This window comes from Pholcus phalangioides, unplaced genomic scaffold (assembly GCF_987345545.1).
Source record: "Pholcus phalangioides strain wild (caught in Gottingen) unplaced genomic scaffold, Ppha-v1.0 ptg000009l_1, whole genome shotgun sequence".
Classification (NCBI taxonomy): Eukaryota; Metazoa; Arthropoda; class Arachnida; order Araneae; family Pholcidae; genus Pholcus; species Pholcus phalangioides.
In genome coordinates this window covers 20,771,619-20,797,945 of record NW_028301602.1, presented here as the reverse complement: position 1 = coordinate 20,797,945, position 26,327 = coordinate 20,771,619, and the positions used below count along the sequence as shown (strand labels likewise).

General features: G+C 37.9%; 1 protein-coding gene across 2 annotated transcripts in view; it reads left to right on the top strand.

Annotated features, from left to right (window-relative positions):
* The window catches only part of LOC149082224 (SPARC-related modular calcium-binding protein 1-like), a 110,395-nt gene that overhangs the window by 71,984 nt on the left and 12,084 nt on the right, over window positions 1-26,327 (top strand). The window contains exons 6-9 of one of the 2 annotated variants that reach the window (XM_089235735.1): window positions 1,970-2,218; window positions 6,743-6,790; window positions 12,842-12,985; window positions 13,580-13,822. In XM_089235735.1, the coding sequence (XP_089091861.1) occupies window positions 1,970-2,218; window positions 6,743-6,790; window positions 12,842-12,985; window positions 13,580-13,822 (684 nt within the window). Of the gene's footprint in view, window positions 1-1,969; window positions 2,219-6,709; window positions 6,791-12,841; window positions 12,986-13,579; window positions 13,823-26,327 lie in introns of both variants that reach the window. The other variant, XM_089235734.1, reaches the window with a different exon arrangement.

Sequence of the window (26,327 nt, the reverse complement as noted above, 5' to 3'; positions counted from 1 at the left end):
GTTACTTGTAATAAATTATTGCTATACATCAGCGGTCTTCAACCTCCAAGGCATCGCGGGCCAGATTCAAACTTTTCACGGAGGCCGTGGACCACCAACTCTTAGGGAGATATTTAGAGTTGTAAGAGAATCCAAATTTACAAAGGCTCAATGCATAAATGCTCAACCCATGACCCGCGGGCCACATATGGCTCTATGAGTCATCAAATGTGGCCTGCGACGTCCACCCTAATTTTGTAAAAATGAACTAATCGGTGCAACTTAATGACCGAACACTTAAATGACCCGTCCCAGAGGACAAGCGGCCCGCAGAACATTTACAGATCACTTAAGTAGCCCGCGATGCAGATCCACGTGAGTTAAGTTATCCGTGACAAAGTTTTAGATCATTCAAGTGATCCACAGCACATTTATAGATCACTTAAGTGGCACACGGCACAGTTGCAGATCATTCAATCTGCTCGCGGCATTTTTCCATCACTTAAGTGACCTGCGGCGCTGTCCCAAATCACTTGATGCCCCTACGTTCCCAATTTGTTATGACGGCCTTGGAAGCGCAAGAAATATACACACACAGAATTATTGGGGATGAATGTCGAAAGTATCTTTTGATTCCAAACCGTCTTTCAATGTTACTTTTTGGCCATTATCTAAAAATTTTCGGCCAGTCACAAGAAAAAAAGCTCTTGGGGCTTCTTGTGGTGTACTGAAGACTCTCTGCTATATAATTACATATAATCTTTATCTGGAGATCAGAGTTCGCAAAAGTACACGGCATCCGTAATTAAAAGACCCTATTTTAAAGTAGCGTACAGGCGAAACCAGTCATCAGAAAATTGTGAAAGTTTGTGGAGGACTTCATGAAGTGATGGGAATTTGTTTCAGGTGTAAAAAATAAGTTGAACATGTTGCCACCAGAGGGTGTTTTATTAAGAAATGATACATTTAGGCAAACGTTTACAATTTTAACAATTGTTAATCACTTTCACAATTGTTACTGCAACAAAACACGTTCCACATGATGGACATCATTTTCAGATACCATGGTGAAATCGCAAGATGGCATGTTCCACAACTGACCGAAGTGTGTGCGGGGGGATGTTCAGCACGTGGCGTGAAATGCTGCCTTTAAGATCAGGTAAAGTTCTTGGATTGTCACGACTTACCAGACTTTTTAAATGCCTTAAAAGCCAAAACTCGCATGGATTAAGGCCCGGAGATCAGGGAGACTATAGATTAGGGAAGTGCCGGCTGATGGCACGTTCTTCTGTATAATGTGTTTTAAGAACATTCTCAATACACACTGCAATGTGTGGAGGAGCTTCGTGTCGCATAAAAATGCAAGGCAGTGACGTGCTTGCAGAGCCGGAACAGTTCTGAAACAGCTATGTATATCGCTTCCCGGTGATGGAACATGTCACTGGACCTGTAGAACGTAACTCTTTCTAGAAGTAGGGCCGAGAATAAATGATGCAGTAAATCCACACCATACCGCCACTTTTGGTGAATGCAACAGAACCTCTAAGATAGCATGCGGGTTTTCTGGGTCCCAAATTCGGCAGTTGTGGGTAATGATTTACTGCACCATTCACGTGAAAATGCGCTTCGTCTGTCCAGAGGATATTCCAAGGCCATTCTGAAGTGTCATTGTAAGCAACAAACACATTGAGAAACAAGATCTCTGCGAATGTTTGTAGGTTTTATAACAGCTGCTGCGTGACATCACATAAATTTACATGTTTACTACAGGTATTCAAAGTGAAACGCCCTCTGTTCGTGACATGTGCAACTAATTTTTTCCCCTGAAACAAATTCCCATCACTTCATGAAGTCCTCCACAAAATTTCTGATGACTGGTTTCGCCTGTGGGCTACTTTAAAATAGGGTATTTTAATTAAGGACGCCCTATACATCGACGAGTAAATAGCATGGAACAGAGTGCAAAAATTATTTTTTTGGTTCGTTCCAGGTCCATCTGTTTTGGATCCGCTAACAGACACTTACGAGAAAGCCGTCATCCAGTGGAAGTTCGACCAGTTGGATTCGAATCACGACCGATTTCTCAAGAAGAGGGAGGTCCGTGACCTGAGGAGGATGGCCAAGAAGATAGTCAAGCCGAAAGCCTGCGCCAAGACTTTCGCAAAATATTGTGACCTCGATCAGGATAAGAAAATATCCAAATCCGAGTGGTCCATTTGCGTTGGCGTCGACATCAATAGTAAGTAGGAATTCTATCAATGTTTCAAGTGTTGTTTTTTTCCGTGCATATCATATCTATCATAATCTCACAAAAATGTTTTACTGGATGTGTAAAAATTTGAAAACTGCAACTAACGTATTTCTTGGAATAAACGCTGTAAACGCGTGCCAGCCGTAGAATGAAAAACAAACAGTAAAATATATTTCAAATGCCGCATTAGTGTGTCTGCTGTATTTTGACGTGATAAAATTTAACATCAGTGCAGTTACTGTTTTTTGGCGCATAAACAACCCATCAAACTCCCTTCATCGTAACTCTGCTGATTCCTGTTGCAATGGAATCATTCAGAAATTTATATTGAGATTAGGTACGAAGACTTTTAAATTTTAGATACGCACATACTGATACTTATACAGTTTAAATTTAATTTGATTAATTAATACTTGCATGACATACTGTAATACAAGTTAATTTCAAGTACAAAGTGTCTCATAAATCTATAAATACTTGAGAAATTTGTAAAAATTGACAGAATTGTTCTCAGAAAGAAGGATTTGTTTTTTCGTTACAAAGAAAAAAATTTAGTTTAAAACTTTGTCAATAGAGAGCGCTGCACGAAAGCGAATCAGCATTCTTAGACGAACCTTTTTCAATCTCTTCTGTATCCGAAGCGTTCGTAAAGCTTCAGCTAATGATTCGTAAAGAGGTAAAACAGCTTCAAAAATAACGCTTCATTCGCGGAAGTCAACATCACAATGGAAAACCTTATGCAAGTGCTAGTAACTGAAAAATTCAGAAATGATGTGATTGGGGGTGATCATACACCCAATCACATACATCCTGCATTTTGTAGGACTCTATTATAACTGACTTGCTTTCACGCAGCGTCTTCTATCGACAAAACTTGGAACAAAATTTTTTCCTTGTATCAAAAACAAAAAATTCCCTCTTCCTACGAATAACTTTTTTGCAAACCCACGACGTTCGAATTTTCCAACTCCTTCAATTTTTATGAGTTTTTAAATTATTTACAAATTTATGGGACACTCCGAATATAAATAATACGGTAAATGCATTAAATGGTTAATTATGCATAATGATCAATCATTTCGGTAATTTCACTATGCTTTTTTTGTTTCGTCATTCATTCGTTTTTTCGGCGATTATGCATATAAAATTCCGAATGAATTAGGTAAGTTTCATGAGAATGCGGAAGAAATCTTATAGAAATGTTATTTCAACATATAAGTCAGTCTCCGTACGGGATGGCACCACAAGTATTTTGCCATAAAAATTAAATTGAAATAAGTGTGAAAAAAAAAAGAAAAAGAAAATTCATGATTTACAGCAGTGTTTCTCAACCTTTTTTAGCCCACGGCCCCCTTTGGACCATATTTTCTCCTCGTGGATCCCCTGTCTTATTCAGCCCCCACCCCCCTCCACCCTTATTCAAGAGCCAGATTCTTTATACTTATCAAATTGAATTAAATCAAAACTGAATTTATAATGAAAATATATATATATAAATAGCATTTATTTCTGGAACCCTGTGGCAGGCACGGAACCATAAAGTGGGTGATCATTACTCCCAAGAGCCGAATTATATGGAGAAAATTCGTGTGCGTAATATACGGGATGATACACTGAACATACATAAGTAGTATAGGCTGGTTCGACTCTGGACCACAATCAACATCAGGGAAATAGATTTCGTGTTTGATGCTCTATAAATTCTTCATCCGACATCATGTCTTCTGAGAGTTTCAAATGTTCTACCGTAAGTGGTAGAACATTAAAAACTAATAACACTAATAAATCGAACCTCCCGACACACATCACCCCTGAATTCACGCCTACCCTGGACCAGAGTTCAGTAAGCTTCGTTCTTGCGCATGTTTTATGCATGACCGTCTCAGCATCCGGGGATCCAGTTCAAATTGATGTCCTGGGATCTCATTCTTTTCTGGAAGAAACAGCTTGCATTTGATAATCATAGTACCAGATCTCATTCTGTAGGCCCTTCCAATGGACATGAAGGCCCTGCTTCATGTTCACATATTCCGATAGACTAAGATGACCCTCGTTCCATGAACAGGTCTATTGGATTCTGAAAGAAGTCTCATTGTTTTCGCCACCATATTTCACTTGAAAGCTTGATTTCTTCGCAGCTCTCTGTGCCCCCCCCCCCTTCACTACTTGTCGGGGCTCCCCTTTCACCTGATTTTCAACCGTGCCGCCCCCCCCCCCTAGAATATCCCAAGGGGCAATATGGCTCCAGGTTGAGAACCACTGATTTACAATACTATGAAATCAATAACTAATTTGATAAAATTTCTAGTTTTTTGAGTCTGAAACTGACTATTATAATTTATAATAGGTAATTATTTGAATGATCATACACAGAAATAATTACGAACGCCCTCAGTATTTCCATTTATGAATATGTTACTTTATGATGAATTTTTTTCAATATAATAATATCAGTTTCATTTCAGTGAAAATTCCAACACCACAACGTGATTTATTATAACTTCTTAATCGACTAATAATTTGATAATTAAGATAAAACAATGGTTTTTTTTTTAATATGGTGATGGGTATGAGGTGATGGGAATCCAACTAAATCGATTAAAACAAACTACTAATATCCTAACTTTAAAAATACATATCATAAATGTGTTTTCTTTGCTATTTTAAAATTGGTGCTTTTGTTATTTGTTTCTTTTTTGCATTTATCATTTTTTTTAAAAAACAAATTTTAATTGCTTGGTGTATGTATTATGCAACTACCATTCTGTGATTGGTGTATTACTTGCTTATTAATTTTATTTGCTGTATGTGTAATTGTTGTGCCGGTAAATGTTTTGTGGTTTGTCCCGTGTTGTTTCTTCAGACTGTGTGTGAAATTTGTTTGTATGAGTATAAATAATCGAGTGCAAGAAAATGACTGGAATTAATGCTTTTTTGATACCAATCCCATGCAAAGTTGACCCTTCAAACGACATTTCAGAAATCACTAGATTCCCTGTAAAATACCAATTTTTTTTCCTGGAGTAAGCTTTCTTTTGATTTTCAGCTGGTACAAAGTAAAGGGGAGAATAGGAAAATGAGAAAAATCAGCTTTGCAAAATATCTGGGCTTGTCATTTCTGAAATGAAAAGGCTTTAAAGAAGGCGAGATATTCCGTCAATGCCGCTGAGAGGGTTGAAAACTATCTGCTTATATATACAATGTGATTATAATTCAAGTTCCCGTGCTCTGAGTAGTTTTTCTCAAGAACTTCTTTTCCGAATGAAGCCAAATTTTTAGAATATTAACTAACTCTTCTTCTTTACGGACATACTTAAATACCAGAAGCATTATGCGGAATTTTTGCCCTACCCGTTGACCCTCTTCTGTTTAATAGAACTGAATAACCCCTTCCAGGGTATACATAAAAAGTTAACTTTTCTACTTTTTTTCCTGTACTAGTGCTCCCCGCCTCCCATCACCCAAACAAATTTTCAGATTTTCAATAACTGCTTGTCATTTGGAAAACTATTTTGTAATTGAAATTATGTTTCTAAAGTCAACGGTTGCAGCGATATTCTCTGTCAAACAATTTGAGACAGCCTGTATCCACTAATATCATGTTTTAATTACTTCTTCGCTACAACGTGAGGGGATTTGTGTATCGTACAGCGATGTTTGAGGAGAGAACTTGTGGATGTGCATGCGTGCATGGTGTGTGTGTGTGTGTGTGCAGAGGCGTATTTACGGTATTGCTGCCTGTGTACTACCCGAATTTTGCCGCTCTTCTCTCATTCTAGTTTAATTTTCTTACACTTAATTTTCTTTTACTTCATTAATTCACATGCTTTCATACTCTTTTGGTCACTCATATGCTCAAGCTCATACACTCTCTAGGTTACTCTTTTGGCCTTTAGCATGTTTATACGCTCTAGGTCACTCTCTCTGTCATTGACATACTTGCGCACGCTCTAGGTCACCCTTTTGCTCACTCACGTACTTACACATTCTTTTGCTCACTCGCATGCTTACAAACTCTCTTAGCCACTTACTCTCTTGGCAGAGGCGGATTCGCGGTTATAAAATTTTGCCGCCTTTCTTCCATTATGTACTAATTTTCTTAAAATTTGTCGCCTCTTCGTCTTCGAACTTTGCCGCCTTTGGCTTAGCCCAACACAGCCCCCCCCCCGTAAATACGCCACTAAATGAGTGAGTATACGCGCGTACATGGTGAGTGTGTGTGCGTGAACGTACATGTGTGTGTGCGCGTGAACGTACATGTGTGTGTGTGTGCGTGTGTGTGTGTGTGTGTGTGTGTGTGTATGTGTGTGTGCGTGAGTGCGTGCGTGCGTATATGTGAGAGTGTATATTGCGTGAGTATGTGCCAGTCCTGTGTCTGTCCTTAAGTGTTTACGTCCGGCTTGGCCGGGACACGATGTGCAATATCACTGGACGGTTTTCGTCCATTAGAATCATTTTTACACGCTTTGTGACGAGTAGTTTCTTTCCGATTGTTTATGTCTTTGAACTCAGATGAACAGGTGAACGTCCTGGACCGAGTGCTTGATGACGATCCTGCCGGTAAGTACACATATCCCATTCCCTCTATATCTATTCACACATGAAAAACGTAGTGCTATAGATATTTCTAACGGGGTTTTTTTCTTTTTAAATGGTATATACATCCAAGGGTCCTTTTCTACGGAAATAGTGTAATTAAGATTACAATTATAACGATAATTTTTATTATAATCAGTGCAGAGAAGTATCTTATTACGGATTCTGGGAGTGCCTTGAAATTTAGAAATTCGCTAATGATAGAGAGTGAGGTGGGGGAAGCTAGATTTGAATCATTTTCTTCACAAATGAAATGCTAAAGGCGAGTTAACATGGGGTGTCTGAGTTAAAGGTAATAGTGAGAGAACAACGCGTGATTACTCATCAATTTTAGTTGCATTGAAGAGGGAAACTTCTTAAGTTTATTTGCAGGTTAATAAATTTTAATACGAGTATGTATCGGTGGATCTGCAGATGTCCAAACGGTATTCGATTTCTCTTGCTAAATGTTTAATAGCATTTGGGGTGTTCTTAAATCAACTGCTGCAGAGATGCACTGTTTCAAATCATGTGGGAGACTTCACATTTCCCTCAGTTCGAACACGGCATTTAACATGCGTCACTGTTTTAAATCCAGTGAGCCGATCTCCCCGTTAAAAAGTCCCGACGCAGACAACACAACTACAACGACACAAATATATATTCAGTCATTCCATTTCACTCACAGCCTGAAATATAGATGGCAGCATTAAAATTCACAGAACACTAGATACGTCCTCAGTCTGTTAAATACATATGCACACTACGATACAACTCATTCGTAGTAAATTGGCCATGAGAATTGACCGGAGTTGAAAGAAAGTAAGTCTGGTTTGCCTGTATCACGTACAATACGTGAACTGTGGACCTGATCGTTTTTGCGGAAAAAAGTTTTTTTTATGAGATCGGCTCACATTTGCCGCTTAAAATTGTAAAACTACAGAAAACCACCTTCAGCCGACCACGGCGTCACCTACTTGCAGTCAGCGCAACTACTGCAAAAAACCGTCACTTGCAAGCGGGACTTTGATAGGAAACTTGGAGCGATTCCCTATCGGCGGTGCAGCACTTTCATTGTTAAATATCTGTGGTTCTCTTCGTATAAGCTAGCGATTATCAACCAGAGCTCCACAGAGCCCTCAGGGCTTCGTGTGCCTTTTCCAGGGACACCACGGCTGCACGAGGTAAATAAAATAAATCAGTGAATTGGATAAATATAAAAATCGAAACTCAAATCTCTGGCATAGAAATTAAATACAAAAAAAGTGTTCCACGAGTTAAAAAAGGGTGGTTGAGAACTCCTCTGGTGTAAGCCATCACGTTTGGATGTCTTCAGCAAGGACACCCTGTATTTACCCGAATTATTATGAACTTATCCTGAACTAAGGAAAATAGTTCACTCAATTTACCATTTCTATTTAATACTAAACTACTACTAATAATATTATATGGAAGTAGGAAATTATTTATATACAAGGAATATTTATAGGCAAACAGAGGGTATGGCATTTTACTGGTGAATCGTTGATCCTGTGCAAAAGCATACTTCCAGTTTAAAAAAGTTTCCGAATAACGCTTAGTACTCGTATATGCCATTCGTGTTTCAGGGGGTTTGCATAGCTGTTGAATGAAAAAATTAATTTTTTATACAATCCCTAGTACTCAAAAACCCAATTAGAAACCCTTGTCTCTCCTGATGCCAACTAAAAAAAATCCATGTTTTTAAGTGCAATATTCACTGAGATATTCGAATTCGAAAAAAGGAGGAAAGTTGGGAAAAAACAGCTCTAAATGCGGAAATACTGTTTTACCCGCATTTAACGCAAAGGGTTTTGGGCACACGAGGACTGTATAAAAAGTTAATTTTTTTTTTATTTAATAACTATACAACCCCTTGCAACGTAAATATCATATATGAGTTCTACGCTATTTGGACACTTTTTCTAATTGGAAGTATGCAGTCTAGGATCAACAGTTTGCCAATAAAATGCCATACCTCCCTGTTTGCTACGCACCCTGTATGTATATATATTTTTTCCTACAAATAAAATTTTTAATTCAGATTTGTTTTTCCTCTACTGACACTTAGAAAGATCGTTCGGATAAGTTGCGAAGTTGTCCAATTGAAAAACAGTCGGATGTGTCAACTTCTTTTTAACGAGACACATGATAAATGAGTGATTAACCAATTCCTGCTAATGAATTTACTTGGCGACAAATGATAGAACCGAAGATAAATTGGTCTCTGAATTTTGTCATTGGCGAAGGTCAGACGTTGTCCATAACTTTATTTATTGGCGATGCAGGTGGATCTGATTAACATATCGCTAATGACATTCTTCTTTTTTAATTGCGCTGACTCTTTTTCTTTTGTGTGTGTGTGTGACAATAATATTTTATAGATTTATGGGCGTTTTCTCCTAATTATGGCCTTGTCACATTAGCTATAAATTCAAAACTCCCCCTCCCACAATTCGAAATTGCGTCTCAATCGAAGGGGAGAGACTAGAACCGGTGTTCATAATTCCCAAAGGCACGAGTGATTCGTGCTGTCACGTATGATTCTTACATACTGCCCACGCGTTTTAAACGAGAGAACGTCGTAATACAATAAATCGGACCGGGTATCATCTTTCGTGGACGTGTTATACATGGCAATCACGTCCGAGAGGCGCGAGGATAGAAGTTACTATTCCCTACGTAATTGAGTATTTCGTACCAATTTGAAAGATTCGTTCGATGATATCAGTGAATTTATTGGGTGGAGTTTATTTACTGTAACGAAAATACCGACATTCGTTCTCACGCGCCGTGGTACAACCCAAACAGCAAAAGGCAAGTTATAAATAGCTTCAAAAAATCTTCAATGCTGAATTTTAAAGCGACGATAGCCTTCGGAATGAATTAATTTTTGATTTTTTTTCGGAATGAATGAATTTGAAAATACAGTGGTGGAAGAACCTATAGGGCTAGGTGAAAAATGGCGTTTGAAGAAAAAAAAAATTAACCATCAGAATTTTTAATTTTTTTTTTTCAAAGTTGTAAATTACGATGGGAAAAAATACCTTGTGAAAACTTAATGCGAAAAATTCGCAATACTTTTCAGTAAATATGTATTTTTTCGATTATCATTGCAATGCAAATAGAAAAAAACTATGTATAAGACCACTCATCTTTTCTCGCGTCACTTGCCTTATTTGCATGTCCTTATGGCTAGGCATAATTTCCGAGAGCTTCTCGAATAACTCTCGTGGTTGTTTTCCGCGAGGCTCGATTCGTAAAGATGAGACGATGCAAAAGACTGTATATCGTATAGAAAAAGTGGAGATCCTCGTTTTTGAAAAAGTGTAGATAATTTCTCGAGCAATTTTATAGAACATTGATAAGCCTTTAAGACACTGGTTAACAATTTCTTGAAGAACGTCGCATTTTATTCTGAGTAAGGCCGTCTTCTTCAACAGATCGGCAGAGAATAACAGAAATAATTCGAGATGTCGACAAAAAAGAAAATTCTCCAGGGAAAATTACTAACGATTTGGAGCTCTCTTGTACCAATAGAATTGTCTAAAATAGAAGATTAGGAGGTCCGCATACAGTGTGTGTTCGAAAGTAAAGGCTGTCCTGACCACTTTTTACGAGCACACATAGTGATAAGATTAGAATTCGGTAAAAAGTATTTAATTTTTATAGGGGAATGAACGGGAAAATGTTGTCTATTCAGGTTAGCTCATATAAAGACTATATAAAATTTTAAACGTTTATTCCCTTTGAAATTAGCTTTTTGGTGAACTCCATTTATGATAATATAAGTAACAGTCCAATGTTGATGCTCAAAATAACAAAGATTTGAAACACCAAACAGCTGTTTTGAGGCTAATGTCGCCCCTTCTTCAATGGTAGAAAATCTGTTCGATTTATAACGTAGACTACTCGCTTGAACGAAACACGTGGTTGAGATCGACGCGATGATGGAGAGAAAGGAACACAATCAAGTCAAGTCTCTTCCTCTGCCATCATTATCATCATCATCGTGCGTCGGCTTCATTTCAACCGCGTGTTTTGTGCAATGCGAGTAGTCGGCGCTATAACAAACTTGCCACCACTGAAGAAGAAACAATATTCTCCTCGAAACAGCTTTTTGGTGTCTGAAATCTTTATTATTTTGAGCACCAACGTTGGACTCTCACTTATGTTATTGTACGGTACTCCGTTTATTATGACTATAATTATTTTTTCTATCAACTCTAAAATTATTTCTTCTATCATTATTTATTTGCTTTTTAGTGCACTCCAATATCATCACTATGTGTGCTTGTAAAGGCTCGTGAGGACAGCCTTTACTTTCGAACACATGGTATGCAGACATCCTAATCCTCTACTGTGAACAATTATACTTCAAGAGAGTTCGCAATTTTCACTGAAGAAATTTTTGTTCTTCCCATCTCGAATTATTACTATACTCAACTGCCAACCTGTTGAAAACGAGGGACTAACCTTCCTTTTATACCCAGCATAATATTCGCTGTTCTTCAAGAAATTGTTAACCCATGTCTTAAACATATTAATATTCCAGAAATTACTCCAGAAACTGATCTGCGCTTTTATTGAAATGATGATCTTACCTTTTTCTATGTAAGAGGAATAGACTTTTATATCGTTCCTTCTTTACGAATCGAGATTCGCAGGAGAAAACCGCGTCGAATTATCCGCGAAGATCGAAGAAGAAATAATTACCTAGCCATACGGATATGCAAATAAGGTGAATGACGCGAGAAAAGCAGACTGGCTTCATATATTTCCCATTTGCATCATAACGTAATCGAAAAAAAACATACATATTTTTTTACTGAAAAAAGCATTGGAAATTTTTTGAATAAGTTTTCAAGATATTACAGTCGAACTTGGTTATTTCGAAGTCAAAAGTCACTGGAAAAACTTCAAATTACCGAAAATTCTAATTATCAAATGAATCTATCCTGAATCTGTAAAATGACTACAAATTGTAATTTGATCATCAACATTCATATAGGATACCATGTGATACTATTTAAATTTTATCATCAGTTATCAAAAAGTTTACGAAATTTTAATAATTTATAATTTAATAATTGATCTTAACTGCTGCTACATTATTTCACTGTTCTGGAATCAGCATCACTGCAGAATTTCGTGACCGTGTTCAAAACCTGATTTTAGGAAAACAGTTCACATAATCATCAGTTACGAAACTGTTTCCCAAATTTCGCTTATCATTCTTATGTTATCAAGGAAATACATTTCCATACTCGTAAAGATTCCGATTTTGAATGCTATACCTTGATCTATAAGTTGGAAAGCATATAATCGGTATTAAGTGGTGGTACACAGTCTCTATCACTCCAGCTGAACAATGTTAAAATGGGCATTAAATTATAAATTTAAAATAAAAAAGAGTAGAGGGAAAAACTGAATTTTTTCAAATGTTTTGTTATTGTCTCAGTGCATTCAGCTAATAATGGTGCAGGTTATGAACTAAAATTTACGAATTGTATGATATGCTCATAATTTACACTCAAATCTGTTTGATGTACTTGTGAATTTTTTGAAATTTCATTCCACATTTCTTCTATAAAACACTGTAATTAGATAAATATGTGATAGACTTTACTTTACTTATAGATAGTTTGCTTCATAACCTCGGCACAATGTGTATAGCAGAATATATATCATATTAAAATTTCTTAAAGATACAATTAATACATTTTTAGAAATCGTGTTTCAAACTCAAGTAAAATGTCTAAAATACCATTCTTAGCGTTTAAAATCCTATTAAAATTCCCATCATCTGTGGAAAAAATAATTCGAAAAATTTTGATGGTTACTTTTTATACTAATGGCCATTTTCCCATCTGGGCCCTATAGTTCCGTCTTCCACTGTAGAAATTTTAATGCTGATTCGATGGCCGTTTCCCTGGATGTAGTGGGTGAATTTACATATTTTTTTTGTGTTCAGTAAACTCTCAAATTTTATTGATGAGTTGATTATCGTTGATCCAGTTGAAGAAGGTGACGATTTGGATAGCATTTCTTCTCGACCGGATCTATTGAGTAAGCAGCATACGAGGCCGAGGCTCCGCCATGATCGTCGTATTGGGCATCCCGTCGGCAACGAGGCTACTGATGTTGATGGCAAAGAGGACGGTAAATATATTTTTTTATTTCGATCAAATTTTAGTAAGAAAAGTACAGTATAGTCAGTGGTTTCTTTTAACGGGGGCTGGCCACTATGGCCTAGGCAGTTCCGTCTTAACGCATGGGCCCAACCGGGGTTACCCTCCCAGGAAAAACTGTAAAATCGAAATTGAAGAGGGCCTCAACAAATGTTTCGGTCGGCAGAACTCGTTAAAACCTACATACAGCATTATATTTAGGGCCTTTGCTTATATAATAACGATTTTAACTTCAACTGATATCGGACTTCTATATTAATATTATATTGTTAAGCATCCTGTGTGTGTTTCAGCAGGTTGAAAAATCCTCAGCTCTTTCAGCCGCTGAAATTTGTTATAGAAGTTCCAGCAATCAAAACTGCGGAGGATTTTTCAACTTCGGACATGAGGAACAAGTAACTCTTAAGACTCAAACTCTAACATAGGCCCGTATAAAAAACCAGGGGGTTCGAACCCACTCGTGGGTATATATTACTTTACATCTCACACTGTAATTTTAAAACTTGCACTCTAATTTTGAAATGAAAAATCTTTATTCGAATTTTCGATTCGGAAATTCTTCCAGAACTTCAAGACTGCGTCACTGCCCGACAGACTGCGATGGAGAATCACCGCCAAGATCCAGCAGCTGGAATATATATCCCGGAATGTACAACGGACGGTCTATACGTCAGAGCTCAGTGCCACAAATCGACGAAGTATTGTTGGTGTGTCACTCCCAGAACTGGGAAACCCATCAAGGGAACGGCAACTCAGGGTGTCAAACCCGACTGCGATTCGGCAAGGAAAGGCTCAAAATCTATTAAAGGTATTTATCCGTTTTAGACACACTCCACTATTCTTCCAAAAACTTTTAGGGTAGTTGACAATTACGCACAAGTTTGTTTATCGTTCATACAAGTTTATCTATGAGTACATGTTTGAGCGGTATGTATAAATAGTAGTCAATACATGTTTGGAAACAGGTTATATCAAAAGGAATCACACCAACGAACAAAACTCCTAATGCATTTCGACACACAGTAGGTGTCGTCTTTAGAGGAAGAATATCTAATCACACTAATCACGCCGGCCGAGAATCTCACTTGGGTTGAATACCAAATCTTATCTCTCGGTTGCTCAGAGAAAAAAAGCACACCAGTTCACTTGTCTAAAAAAAGCTCGTGGTCAGAATGAAGCTGAGAGCCTCCGTGTATGGCTAATGCAGCATCTTGATTGGTCGCTTGTGAAATGGAGGTACCCGATTGTTCTATTCGAATTTTCTTAGAATTCCCGCTATTAATCAATCTAAACTATGGCGTTGGAGCGGTGATGTTGAGTTATTGTCGTTTACACTAGTACATTTTTGAAGGCCCGAAATCAAGTGCCTTCATAGAAGGCTAATGTAGACTTCTATGAAGAACTTTCTGACCACGACCGTGACTGTGAAACAGTTATGTAGAGCGCTAGACCCATTTTAATTTTAATGGTCTACATCTCCTTCATCATGGAGACCACTGTTGGCGTGATCACTGCCTACAACTGGGGAAAAAAGTTTGTCTTCATTTTAGTTTAATTATTACTACAAAATTGGCAGTATCCCTAGGAAACATCCCATACATTGATCATTTAACAATTTCTCAAGTACAATTTAGAATCCAATTTACCCCATTGCACACTCAGCCATCACACATAGGATCGGTCAATCATTCTATACTTTCTACTACATTTTATATTTTTTTCGATATCATGGTGCCTGTGTTCAACTCTTTTCGTTGTTAAACATTAATTCTTACAATATCCATCCGTCAACTTTTTTTCCCAGCTGTTTGCTGATTTGTTCATGGTTATCAAAAGTACAGCTACCCATTGTAAAACATTAACTTCCTTGTTAACCAATCTTGACCACAAAATACTTATTTTACACAACAATCATTTCTGCACTATTAGCAATGGTATTAAGAGTAAATGCGATTAATGCGGTTATACTCGTATATGCAATACTTATCAAAACAACAATTAATCCTTGCTTAACAAAAAAACAGTTATGAAAAGTTATGACTTTGTGAAAAACTCTCGCTCCTTGAAATTTAAATCTATGGAACTCTTGTCATAAATGAGCGGCGATGGTCCATTTTTCACATTCTTGATTTTCAACACAGAGAGCGTGCTCATTTAATCTTGTTTTAATTAGCCGTCTGATTTAGCGTATATGGCTGTATATGAATTGGCATCATCATCATCCTGGCCCCCATCCATCATCATTTTCCGTCCCCCCATCCCCACACTTTCAAGTCTATCTCCGCCTATGATTGCATGCGATGGCACGATCTGAAATGAGGTAGTAGTGAGAACGGGAAAGGCTTGCGATAGACAGCGGTTCGGAAATGTGATTTCTTTCTGTTTAGTTGCTAATACGTCCAAGAAAGGAAGTTAATTGTTTGTTTAAAATTCGGCTGTGAACTGCACGTGAGAGTCTATGTCATTCATAACGAGCGACAATTGTTCTAAGTCATCTTTGGAACCGTCCTAAATCACAAATTGAAAAGTCGTCCATATATACATATCACACTAAGTCGGAGAGAGTCTGAGTGTAAAACATAATCGAAACTAAAGGCTGTGAAACACAAGTGAATGGGAGATTGCATATTTCTTCTACTTCAGGCTGTGAACAGCCCGTTTGAGGGTAAGCAATTAAAGGTCGTGTCCTTTCCATTGTATCGGAGGTATATGCATCTGTGCCGAAAAGGCAGAAGGGACGACGACCATCTAAAGAGGAAAAATAAGTCGTAAATTTTAGGATGCATTACTAGTTGAAAGTCAAATCACAAAATCCCCTTGAAAACTGTCATACATAAAGTAGATTTTCTTCCGATTTTCAGCGGGTGCAAACTAAGGATTATAGAGAAAATTGTTTAATTGAGAAATCAACTTTACAAAATATCTAGGCTTGCCAATGCTAAAGAAAAGAGCTTTCAAGGGGCGAGATATTTCGTCAATGTATCTAAATTTCTGGAATATATGACATCCATATTTGTTAGTGGGCATCTTTTTCTCATGCTGTTGTGCATTTTTCCTGTTGTGGCGTTGTATTTGTATTTGTATGATGCTGAAAGAGTTAATAATTCGTTTAGATCAGCTTCAAACTATAAGATCCCGAACAGAGTTTAGCAATTGAGTTCACACAAGGTGTTCAGAATTGACTGGCCCATTTGAAATAATAATAATAATAACGGGAAGAGCGGTAAAAATTCACAGTTTGCAGCATTGTGCTTGGGAAGCCAACGAATGAATGAAAGCCAGAACTTTACCACAAAGTCAGATATCTTGTCTACGCCACTCAAAAGGTTAATTAGGTTTAAAAAATTGTAACAGTGTTAAAAAAAATTGATTCTGTAAGTAATATCAAAATACAACATATCATTAAATTTGATTTTCAGTATCATGGCAATAACATCTTTCAATTACCAGTTTTCTAATGTTTACTTAAATAATGAATTGAATAATTAAAATTCGATATCAATCATTTAAAATTATCAATAATTTTATTTTCAATTAAAAACGCCAATTTCATTTATAATTGGGATGAATTTTAAGAAAATTGATATTCGGGCCAAACTTCAGCCGAATATCCAGTATTCGGTTATTCGGCTAAATGACTATTCATCCCATCCCTAAGTATATCTTGTTAGTTAGTGCAATTATTAAAAATGCAACAAAAAAAAATCCATTTGCGATATGGCATACAGGTGTCCTTCAACCAGGAACTGCGCTTTCTAGCCAACGCTATAGCCATGGCTTTGTTTATCACTTACCTCTGACTTATGGGCGAGCTGGTCAAGACCAAAAAAAACAAGTTATTCACTCCCTCCTGTTGTATTACAATATAGGAGGTGCCTATCCTCCACGGTGTCTGTAAACTCGACACCGTGTATAAATCAATTAATTAGAATACAAAGTTAATTATCCAAAAAAAGTCATTAAGGCAGGATGAACGCCATCTATACAAAGTAAGGAGGGGGAAAAAATTGTTTTTAATAAACATGTTCGTGTTTTGTGGGACCAGTTAAAGCCCAGGAATGAAGCTCTTGTTTTTGCTTCATTTTTCTTTTTTCTTTCGTTGAAAAAGAAAAAAAAAAAAGAAAGAATCAAATGTAATCGAATAAGGGGAAGAGAAAAGAAAAATTTTTGTGGAAAACAAGTATGATCAACTTTCCGACGACGACGAAGACATTCGTCGCCATTAGGGCAATGCCATCACGAGGAGATCGGAATCGTAGTAGTTGTTGTTAGTCATCGTAGTAGTATTATTATTATTGGGAAGATCCAAAACCGTAACTGAGTGAGGGTCACATAGTAAGCGCGGGAAAAAAGAATAAATAAAATGGGAGAGGTTCTATAGGCAATGTACAATATAAAAAAAAAATGGACGATGAAGTACAGTTGAACCTCGTTTATACGACGTTCGTCGATTCAGGAGGCCAGGTCGGTCGTGAAATGGAAAAGTCGCACCATTGGGACTTCTCTAATTCTTTAACCCCCACCCCAAATAGTCTTACATGATTAAAATTCAATGTGTTTAATCCTTTAATTGGCAAGGATTGAAATATCCAGAGGACAAATATTTTGAGGGGTTATATTAAGCGAATGAAATACCCTGATTGCTATTCATCATCATAAGGTGCCGTCTCCTATTCGAACGTTGGCAATCATGGCTCTGCATCCTACTCGATCTTGAGTTTGTCTTTTTAACAAACGATACTGTTATCCACTCCACTCCTTCGGTCCCTCTGTTAACATTCTCCTCTCTCCTTGTATCTTCTCATGTATCCTTCTAATATCAGTGTCGTGTCCTCTCCTGCAAACCCTCTTAGGATGTGCCAATATCATGCTTCCACTTCCTCACCACAGCATTTCTTATCAGAGTGTCGAGACTTCCAGTTCTTCTCCTGACTTCTTCATTGCCATTGCATGACAAAAAAGATTGTTGGCAATATTTAAAAACATATGAGAGCTTGCATTTCAAGGAACACGCTATCTTTACATGATTTACATAGAGTTTAATAGTAAAACAATGTGTCATACTGACAAACATGAAAATTCAAGCATTTCCATCTTTACTTCAGAAAATGGAAGCCAGATGACAGCATGAACAAGAAACAAGCGCGACTCGTCAACGTAAATACGTTAGGGCCACTCAGAACACACATTCTCCGGCATGTGCCGATTCGTTAGGAAATTCCGCAGAGGAATGTGTACGAGGTGCATGTTCAGTTAAATAGTAGAAGTAGTATAAAAATGTCATTTATTGTTTACCAATTTACTTTTCTATCGTTGTTGAAGAATGCACAGCAATATGTCTCCTTCACATGTGGTATTTCCTTTCAAGGGTCAAAAATACGAGATTGGCTTGTACGGAAACTTCATGAAAAATTAAAAATCGAATGTTTAGGAATTACTCAGAAGCGCCAATGCTGAAACGATTCCTTTATTTGAGAAATATAACAAAAAAACCATGTTGCTTTTGAGAACAACACCGTCGAATAAAGGGTAAATTATGCATCTCCTATTTTGTTATTTAAAAAAATCATTTAAATCATTCTCAAAGTTAAAAAGAAATTGAATTTTTGAAATCGCATTTCTCAAATCGCTTAGAGAAATAAAGTTGCAGAACACATTACCTTTGGTTAAATCTCCATTATTCATATAGTATTCTTTTGAAGATAAAAGAAGACACGCATTAGTTTAGACTTTTTGATACAGCTAGCAAGTAAAGCACCGCAATGAAAGAAATTTCATCAAGAAATTATCGGAAAAAAACATACAGTTGGGTGTATAGTATATGTCTCTTATCAGCAGACCTGTACCCTCCAAATGCTAACAATGCAATTTTCCACACTCTACGGGGGATAACGCTGAAAACATTGGAAGCAAAATTTTGAAAGGGCATGTCTTCTTCAGGTCTCGCCGCGTCTGTGTATTCTCAGAAACAAACAATAAACAAATCACTCGAGTGTCCACTTTAAATTACCATCAGCCAGCTCAATAGCTATTTCCGTATACGTCAATAATCACTCTGAAATTTATGGCTTTTTGCAGTGCCATATGCAAGAACTGTTTCAGCATTTCAGCAACGCGTTTCCACTGTATCCAGAAATTTCACGAATTTTGATGGATATAAATGACGTTTTATTAAAAATATTTGGTGTTCGAGTAGAAGTGAAAACGTCGAGTGATTGAAGAGCTTATTTTGAAAAGGGAACATTTTTCCACTTTTGTGATAAATTTACAGCAGAAATAAAACACATGTTCCTCCGGAATACGTTTACTTTACAAAAGTAGGAAATAGCCAAACAGGTAGCAGCATGTAGGAATGGTATAAGAATATCTGAATTTAATGCTTCTTCATTCAAGAGAGTTGTAAACATTTGAACTTTGGAAATGTTCCGTTTTTAAAGAAAAATAGTGGAATTGCTACCTTTTGATTAAAATTAAAAAATTTGAACTGGTTAAGTTTGAAAAATTGGAAATTTCTACGTCAACTGTTGATTCCAGAATGTTTTAACTAGCCCCAGGAAGGTACACTTACTTCCTCCTCGTCATTAACATGAGAAACACGATCATTTTACAGTGGAACCCCCCCATAACGGACTCCTCCACTGACGAACACAATTTTGAATTACATCGATGGGACTCAATGTATTTTACTATCCATTAATGGACACTCCTCGTCAGCGGATAAAATTTTCTTTCCCATGGGTGTCCGTTATCGAGAGATGAAAAATACAGTACCTAATTGTATGACAAAGGTGGATACGTTCCCTTTTGATAGAAAACAACTAACTTTACATTGCAATCTTATATATAAATGTGAAAGTATGTATGTATGTATGTATGTATGTATGTATGTATGTATGTATGTATGTATGTATGTATGTATGTATGTATGTATGTATGTATGTATGTATGTATGTATGTATGCTCTTTATACAAATCTACAGTTTTAGACCGATCGTCGCCAGATTTTGCATATATACCAAACAGGTCCGGGATTGAACCGTAGGCTACTTTAAAAGTTCGTCAGAGCTGGGCAAATGCCCGAAACGGGCGAAAAACTGTCGGGCAACAATGTTTTTGGGACCTCAACAATCACTTTCGGAACGTTTACTTTGGTTACCGTGGTTTCCAACAATGCATTTCAGACATGTATATACCTTTACAATAGTTTGTCACATCTTTAACGCTGCCATCATAACAGTTTATTCCTTTATAATGGTTTGTCACTTTTCCAATCCTCCCAGTAATTGAAGAAAACCCGGGAAGCGCCGGGTATTTCTGCTAGCCTATATACAGGGTGTCCTGTAAGTGATAATGCGGCCCTTATCTCATCAACAACCCATCGTTGAAGTATAGTTTCAATTTAAAAATTGCTTAAAAGGAGTTTGAATAATATTCGCTGCAGAAGCTGGACATCTGATGTCACTAACAACAGAGAACAACAACTACGACGATAAAACAGGGAATAAAAATGTTCAACGCCAGCTGATGAACTCGATGCTTGCCTCAAATCATCAGCACTCTACTTCACCAAACACCAACTCTGGCCATATCGCTACATTGCAATTTACTGCCATTAGTGAGATGTGTTGGAAGTGAAGGTGCTGTCTATCGGTGGTCGCCTCGAGTTTGTTAGGACATCAACACTCTGGCACGAAGCTAAAAAATTATCATTATCCACCAACATGCGAGTTCAATTGCAAAATGACTCAGCACTGCTATCATTTTCACATCAGTTGATCAAACTTGGCAATGGAAGAATTCCCGTAGACCCAAGCACTGGACTGATAACGTTCCCAAATGGATTTTACCAGTTATTATATATATAAACTCAGTTCAAGAACTTGCAGACAAAGTCTTCCCAAACATTCAACAAAATCACCGAAACCATGAGGGGCTTTGTGAGAGTGCGATTCTGGCACCGAAAAATGACAGTGTGAACAAGATCAACGTAAAAATCCTAAAAATTATTCCGGGAGACTCCACATCTTACAAATCGGTTGACACTGTCACAGACACAGCGCAGGCAGTTCTGTATATCCTGCAGAATTTCTGAACTCTTTGGATATTCCGGGTGTGCCACCACACAACTTGACCCTCAAAGTCGGAGCACCTATAATGATTTTAAGAAATTTGGAGATACCGATACTCTGCTATGCCAACAGACTCTGCGTGAAGAAATTGCACAATTGCATCATTGAAGCAACGATTCTAACTGGATGTTACAAAGAAAAAGAAGTCTTCATTCCACGTATCCCACTCATCACCGAAGAAATGCCATTCACTTTCAAGCGGTTACAGTTCCCGATTCGTTTAGCTTTTGCCATGACAATCAACAAAGTGCAAGGCCAGTTGTTAGCAGTGGCAGGTATCAAGCTACTTGAGCTCTGTTTTTCACGCGGACACCTTTTCGTCACCTGTTCGCGTGTTGGTAATAGCAAAAATTTGTACATCTACACACCAGATGGAAAAAGAAAAAATATTGTGTATCCACAAGCGATTGCCTGAAGATTTAAATATAAAAGTAATTTTCTCTTACTTGATGCAGAAATTTTTTTGATTAAGAAGTAATTAATAAGCTATACATATATAAATTTTTTACGGGGCGGGCAACGTCGCCAGGTATCAGCTAGTTTATACTAAAAATGCAGTCAAATCCCGTTTTAACAAATACCGTTGTAGCGAAATTCTTGTGATAGCCTTTTATGGTGGTACTAGCAACAGCAATTCAAAAAAGATGCCAAGAACAACAAAAATTGGGGGGGGGGGGGGGGCTGATGATAATGTTACCCCTAAATATAACAATAACTTATCAACAACGATATTTTTCTTGGTCCACAGAATATCATTATATCGAGGTTTCACTGCATTTCAACATTAAAATGTATGGGAACCAATTGCGATCAAAGTCGAACGTCGTATAAATGCGAAAGTCGTATAACTGAGCGACGTATAAACGAGGTTCAACTCTACGAAAACATTTAATGAAAAAAGGACGGTCATATTTACGCGAATCACTCACTAGCTTTGAGTGAGGTCTAGAGGTCGCTCGTGCCGAGAATTTGCTCACTTCCCGACTTCTATCACCATATATTTCTTTCATTTCTTTTTCACAATTCAGACTTCAATTTACGGCGGCCGCCAGAACGACGAGACTTTATGGTAGTGAAAAAAAAAATTGTGGAAAAAAAGCAAGAAAGATCTAAGCAACCACCACCAAGTCCGTTGAAATGTTTTGACCTTTGAACCACCCGAGAATGCTTTGAATGCTGATAGGAAAAAAAAAAGCGTTTCTTTTTAAATGCTGTCAGTGTTCTTTCATTAACGGAGTTTGCCCCAACCGCGCGTGTGTGTGTGTGCGAGAAGGGGGCCCCCAGCTATACACAAAACCATGAACAGTGGAACTTTGGTTAACGAGCATAATTCATTACGTGAACGTGCTCGCAATCTGAATCACTCGTATATCGAATCAAACCTCCTGTAGGAAATAACGGAAACTCGGATGATCCGTTCCACAGTTTTTCATACAAATGAAAACTAACTGATAAAAATGACATTTAATCAATAATTATTCTCTGTTGTCTGCTGGCTCCACACACCACAATCTTCCCTTCTTTGTGTGATTTTATAAAGGAACCTATCCAATGACACTTGTTTCTGCCTCCTTTTTCTAGGATTTTGAGGAAATGGAAAATTGCATTGTCGTTGGCCAAATTAATTGCTCGCACTGCTAAAGCTCCATTTGGGTGGTTCTTATCTAAAAAAATTGCACGGATTAGCGCAATCTGCACATCTCTCTCTCTCTCTACACATCTTATTTGAGAAATGAGGAACGCTTCATTTCACTCTTCCTCAAGACTAGATGCCGTCCATAAGCGCTTGTTGTTGCGCTCAACGGAGATCCATAAATTTATAGGTGGTCAAGTCTTGCCATGCTTCTCCACTAGATCTTAAATGTAGTCCTCTTCCCCTCTAGTCCCACGGTCTTCCCCCAAGGATACAATCTCTTCGACCACTTTTGGCTCCTGTTTATGAGTTAGCCCCTCAAAGTCACGTTCAATAATGCAACAAGCCCACACAGCCCACAATTATCTCCAAACGAAATTGCGGATTCTCCCGGTGACCCCCATCTCAGGCTATATTGATGATTTTGAGGCAGTACACGATGTCACTCAAGGATTACTTCTTTCTTCTTTAATATTGTACAAATTATAGATGTAGACTTCTTATAGAATCTTGCGATGTCGGCTACTCACATACCTTACTCGTGCTTTCCGAAGATTTCCTTCTCAAGTTCCAAAGTAATCACCTCCCTACGACTTTTCTTCTCACCCTTCGTCATGGAGACCATTGTTGCAGCACAGGTACTATACCAACAGAGTCACACACTTCGACGCAGAATAAAAAAAAGGCTTTGGGGGCACATACGCAAGGTTACGCTGCTGCATGTAGTTCCGTGTCGTAAACACTCACGCTCTCACGTTCATTTTTCGAGTGAGACATGCTGACCAGAGACTGTAGGAGAGAATATTACCCACAATTACACAGTACTTGTGTGGACGAAAACGAAAAATCATCGGCTCAGTTGTGATAAAGTAAATGAACTTCGCCGAAATATTTTGCTCGTAATGCGAAATCATCGCTTGTTTATCGAATCAAAATTCGTTCAGAAGTTGTTCTCGTTAACCAAATCACCCGTTAATCAATTCACTCGTTAACCGAAGTTCCACTGTTAAAAATCACCATCTTAATTTCTCTCAACGAGCTTTTTCTTTGGCTATTCCGAGTCTGGAGCGATCAACGATGTAAAGTGGCTGTGTAATTAATTAATGACTTGTGCCATTAAACACTTGATATTCAAAGAGGTAACTCTAGAGGGCCCGGCCGTTGATGATGAGATTCAGTAGAAGCCAAGTCATGGTGATCTATTTGTCGAGAAGTGGTTTCATTTTATTTTATTTTTTTTACTGTCTTCTTGAAAGTCTTGTGATATTTTGACGGATGACCGGAACCGAGATGCCCTGGCGCCAGCTAGTTATATAATAGGAAAAAAGGGTGTTTGGGGAATGTTGGGATGTGTGTAAGACTCCCGGTATCGTCCTTGGTTGTGTTGAAGACTATTTATATGGTAACATACAACATGGGAAAATGAAACCGGATTCCAATTAATATTACATTCATACAACACTGTGTGGTTTGTTCTTCTGCGGGGATGAGATTTCTTCAGAAAAGGGGGACATGGATTTTTTTTTGTAAATGTTGTTACCCCGGTTAACATGAGAAAGAATGCCGTTCTCAGAAAAAAAAACCGTTTATTAGGCGCCTGGTGTAATAAATATTCTTGTTGAAGTTATTGGATCTTTTTCAGATGCGCTTCGATGGAGAAGGTGTCGCCGACTTGGCTCTGTGGAGAAATTCTTCAAAGTTTAAAGCAACTGAGCTGGATGTGGAATATGTTATATAATATTTCAAAAGTTCTCAGATGGTGGCCTATGATGTAGATTCTCAAGAGAACGTTTTCTGATCAACCTGTGGGGTCCCGGTAAACCTCAGTTAGGTATGAGTCGAGATACGTCAGTTCCCGCAATCCCCACTATACCGAAATACTAACAAGACAAAAATTCCTACCTTACTGAAATCGTGACAAGACAAAAATCCCGACCTACCGAAATATTGACAAGACAAAATCCTGATCCCCACCCAGAAAACTAAGAAGCAATATCCTAACAATACAAACCATCACTCATGACAATTCAAAAATACTAAAAACCTCTCTCTACCAAGCTCCTGACAATACAAAAAACCCTACCCTACCAAAATCCTGATCTTAGCCAAAAGGCCGAGAAGCGATATCATGCTGAGACAAAAGTCCCGACCCTACTAAAATGTTGACAAGATAAAAATCACAACCCTACCGGAATCCTGACAAGACAAAAATATCCCGACCCCACCCAGAAAGACGAGGTGCAATATCCTGACAATACAAAATTCCAAACCCACCAAACTCCTGACAAGACAAAAATCCCGACCCTACCGAAATCCTGATCTTAGCAAAAAGGCTGAGAAGCGATATCCTGATGAAACAAAAGTCCCTGCTGAAATCCTGACAAGACAAAAATTCCAACCATATCAAAATTCTGACAAATGTCCGAAAACCCAATTATTGAATGATTCATAATAATTCAATAAAGTAAGACCTCAATCAACATAGTTTTGGGTTATCTAGAAGGGGACCCCCCAGCTATAAAATGAATTCAATGGCATGTATGTGTGTGTATTAATATAGCGTACAAAACGCTTACAACCGCCGCAACATGCAGCCAGACGCTTTCTTGTCATGTGCAGGTGCAAGGTGGTTCAGAAGACATTTAAAAATAGACTAAAGCAGGAGGGGGAAGGGTGTCTGAATGGGCTTATCCGTTCACTTCCAGGAAACCTCCGTGATAATAATATTTAGCTCTACTTTTCTAGAATAATCGTGTAAATGGGTGCTGTTACTTCCAGGTATGTAGAGGGCCCTCAGAACATCACTTCGTCCGGGCAACCCATGACGTTCTTGAGAGACATCATTATTTATTAGTTCTATATTTTTATCGCATTGTATCATAATTTAAAATGATCTTTGCGCAATCGTGATTTCCACCATTTACTTCTCCAAGTATGTATTTCTTTCACCTTGAAATATTTTGTATTAGGGGCCATTCAAGTATTACGTAAGCAGATTTTCAGCCATTTTTAACCCCCTCCCTCCCCTTGTCAGCAAAACACTGATCCCCCCCCCCCTGTCAGCAAAATTTCGTCAGCAGCTTAGAATATTTCATATCTTAAAAAAGGGGTGGTTGATGACGTAAGCAACCTTCAAACCACCCTTCCCATCAAAAGTCAGCAAATCCGAAACCCCCTCCCCCCCCATTGCTGACGTAATACTTGAATGATCCCTTATCCGTGTTTTTGGCTATTCGAGGTTCAGTCCACGTTAGCTCTAGTATAATCGGGACCTTTTATGATTTCAAAACAGTGTCTTAGCATAAAAATATATAACAGCATTATATGTGCGCGCTTCAGTTTTGAAAATTTTCATGAAAATCTAAATAATATTCGTATAAGGAATTATCGAACATCATACAGTATATTCGTATCACGAAGATCCCCCTCCCACACACACACACAATTATTTCTGCACCGGGCCCTTTTATTTGGTAAGGGTGGCCGTAATACACGCGGCACCGTAGGTATTTTTCCTTGTCTTGATTTTTCATGTATCGGAGCTTAGGCTA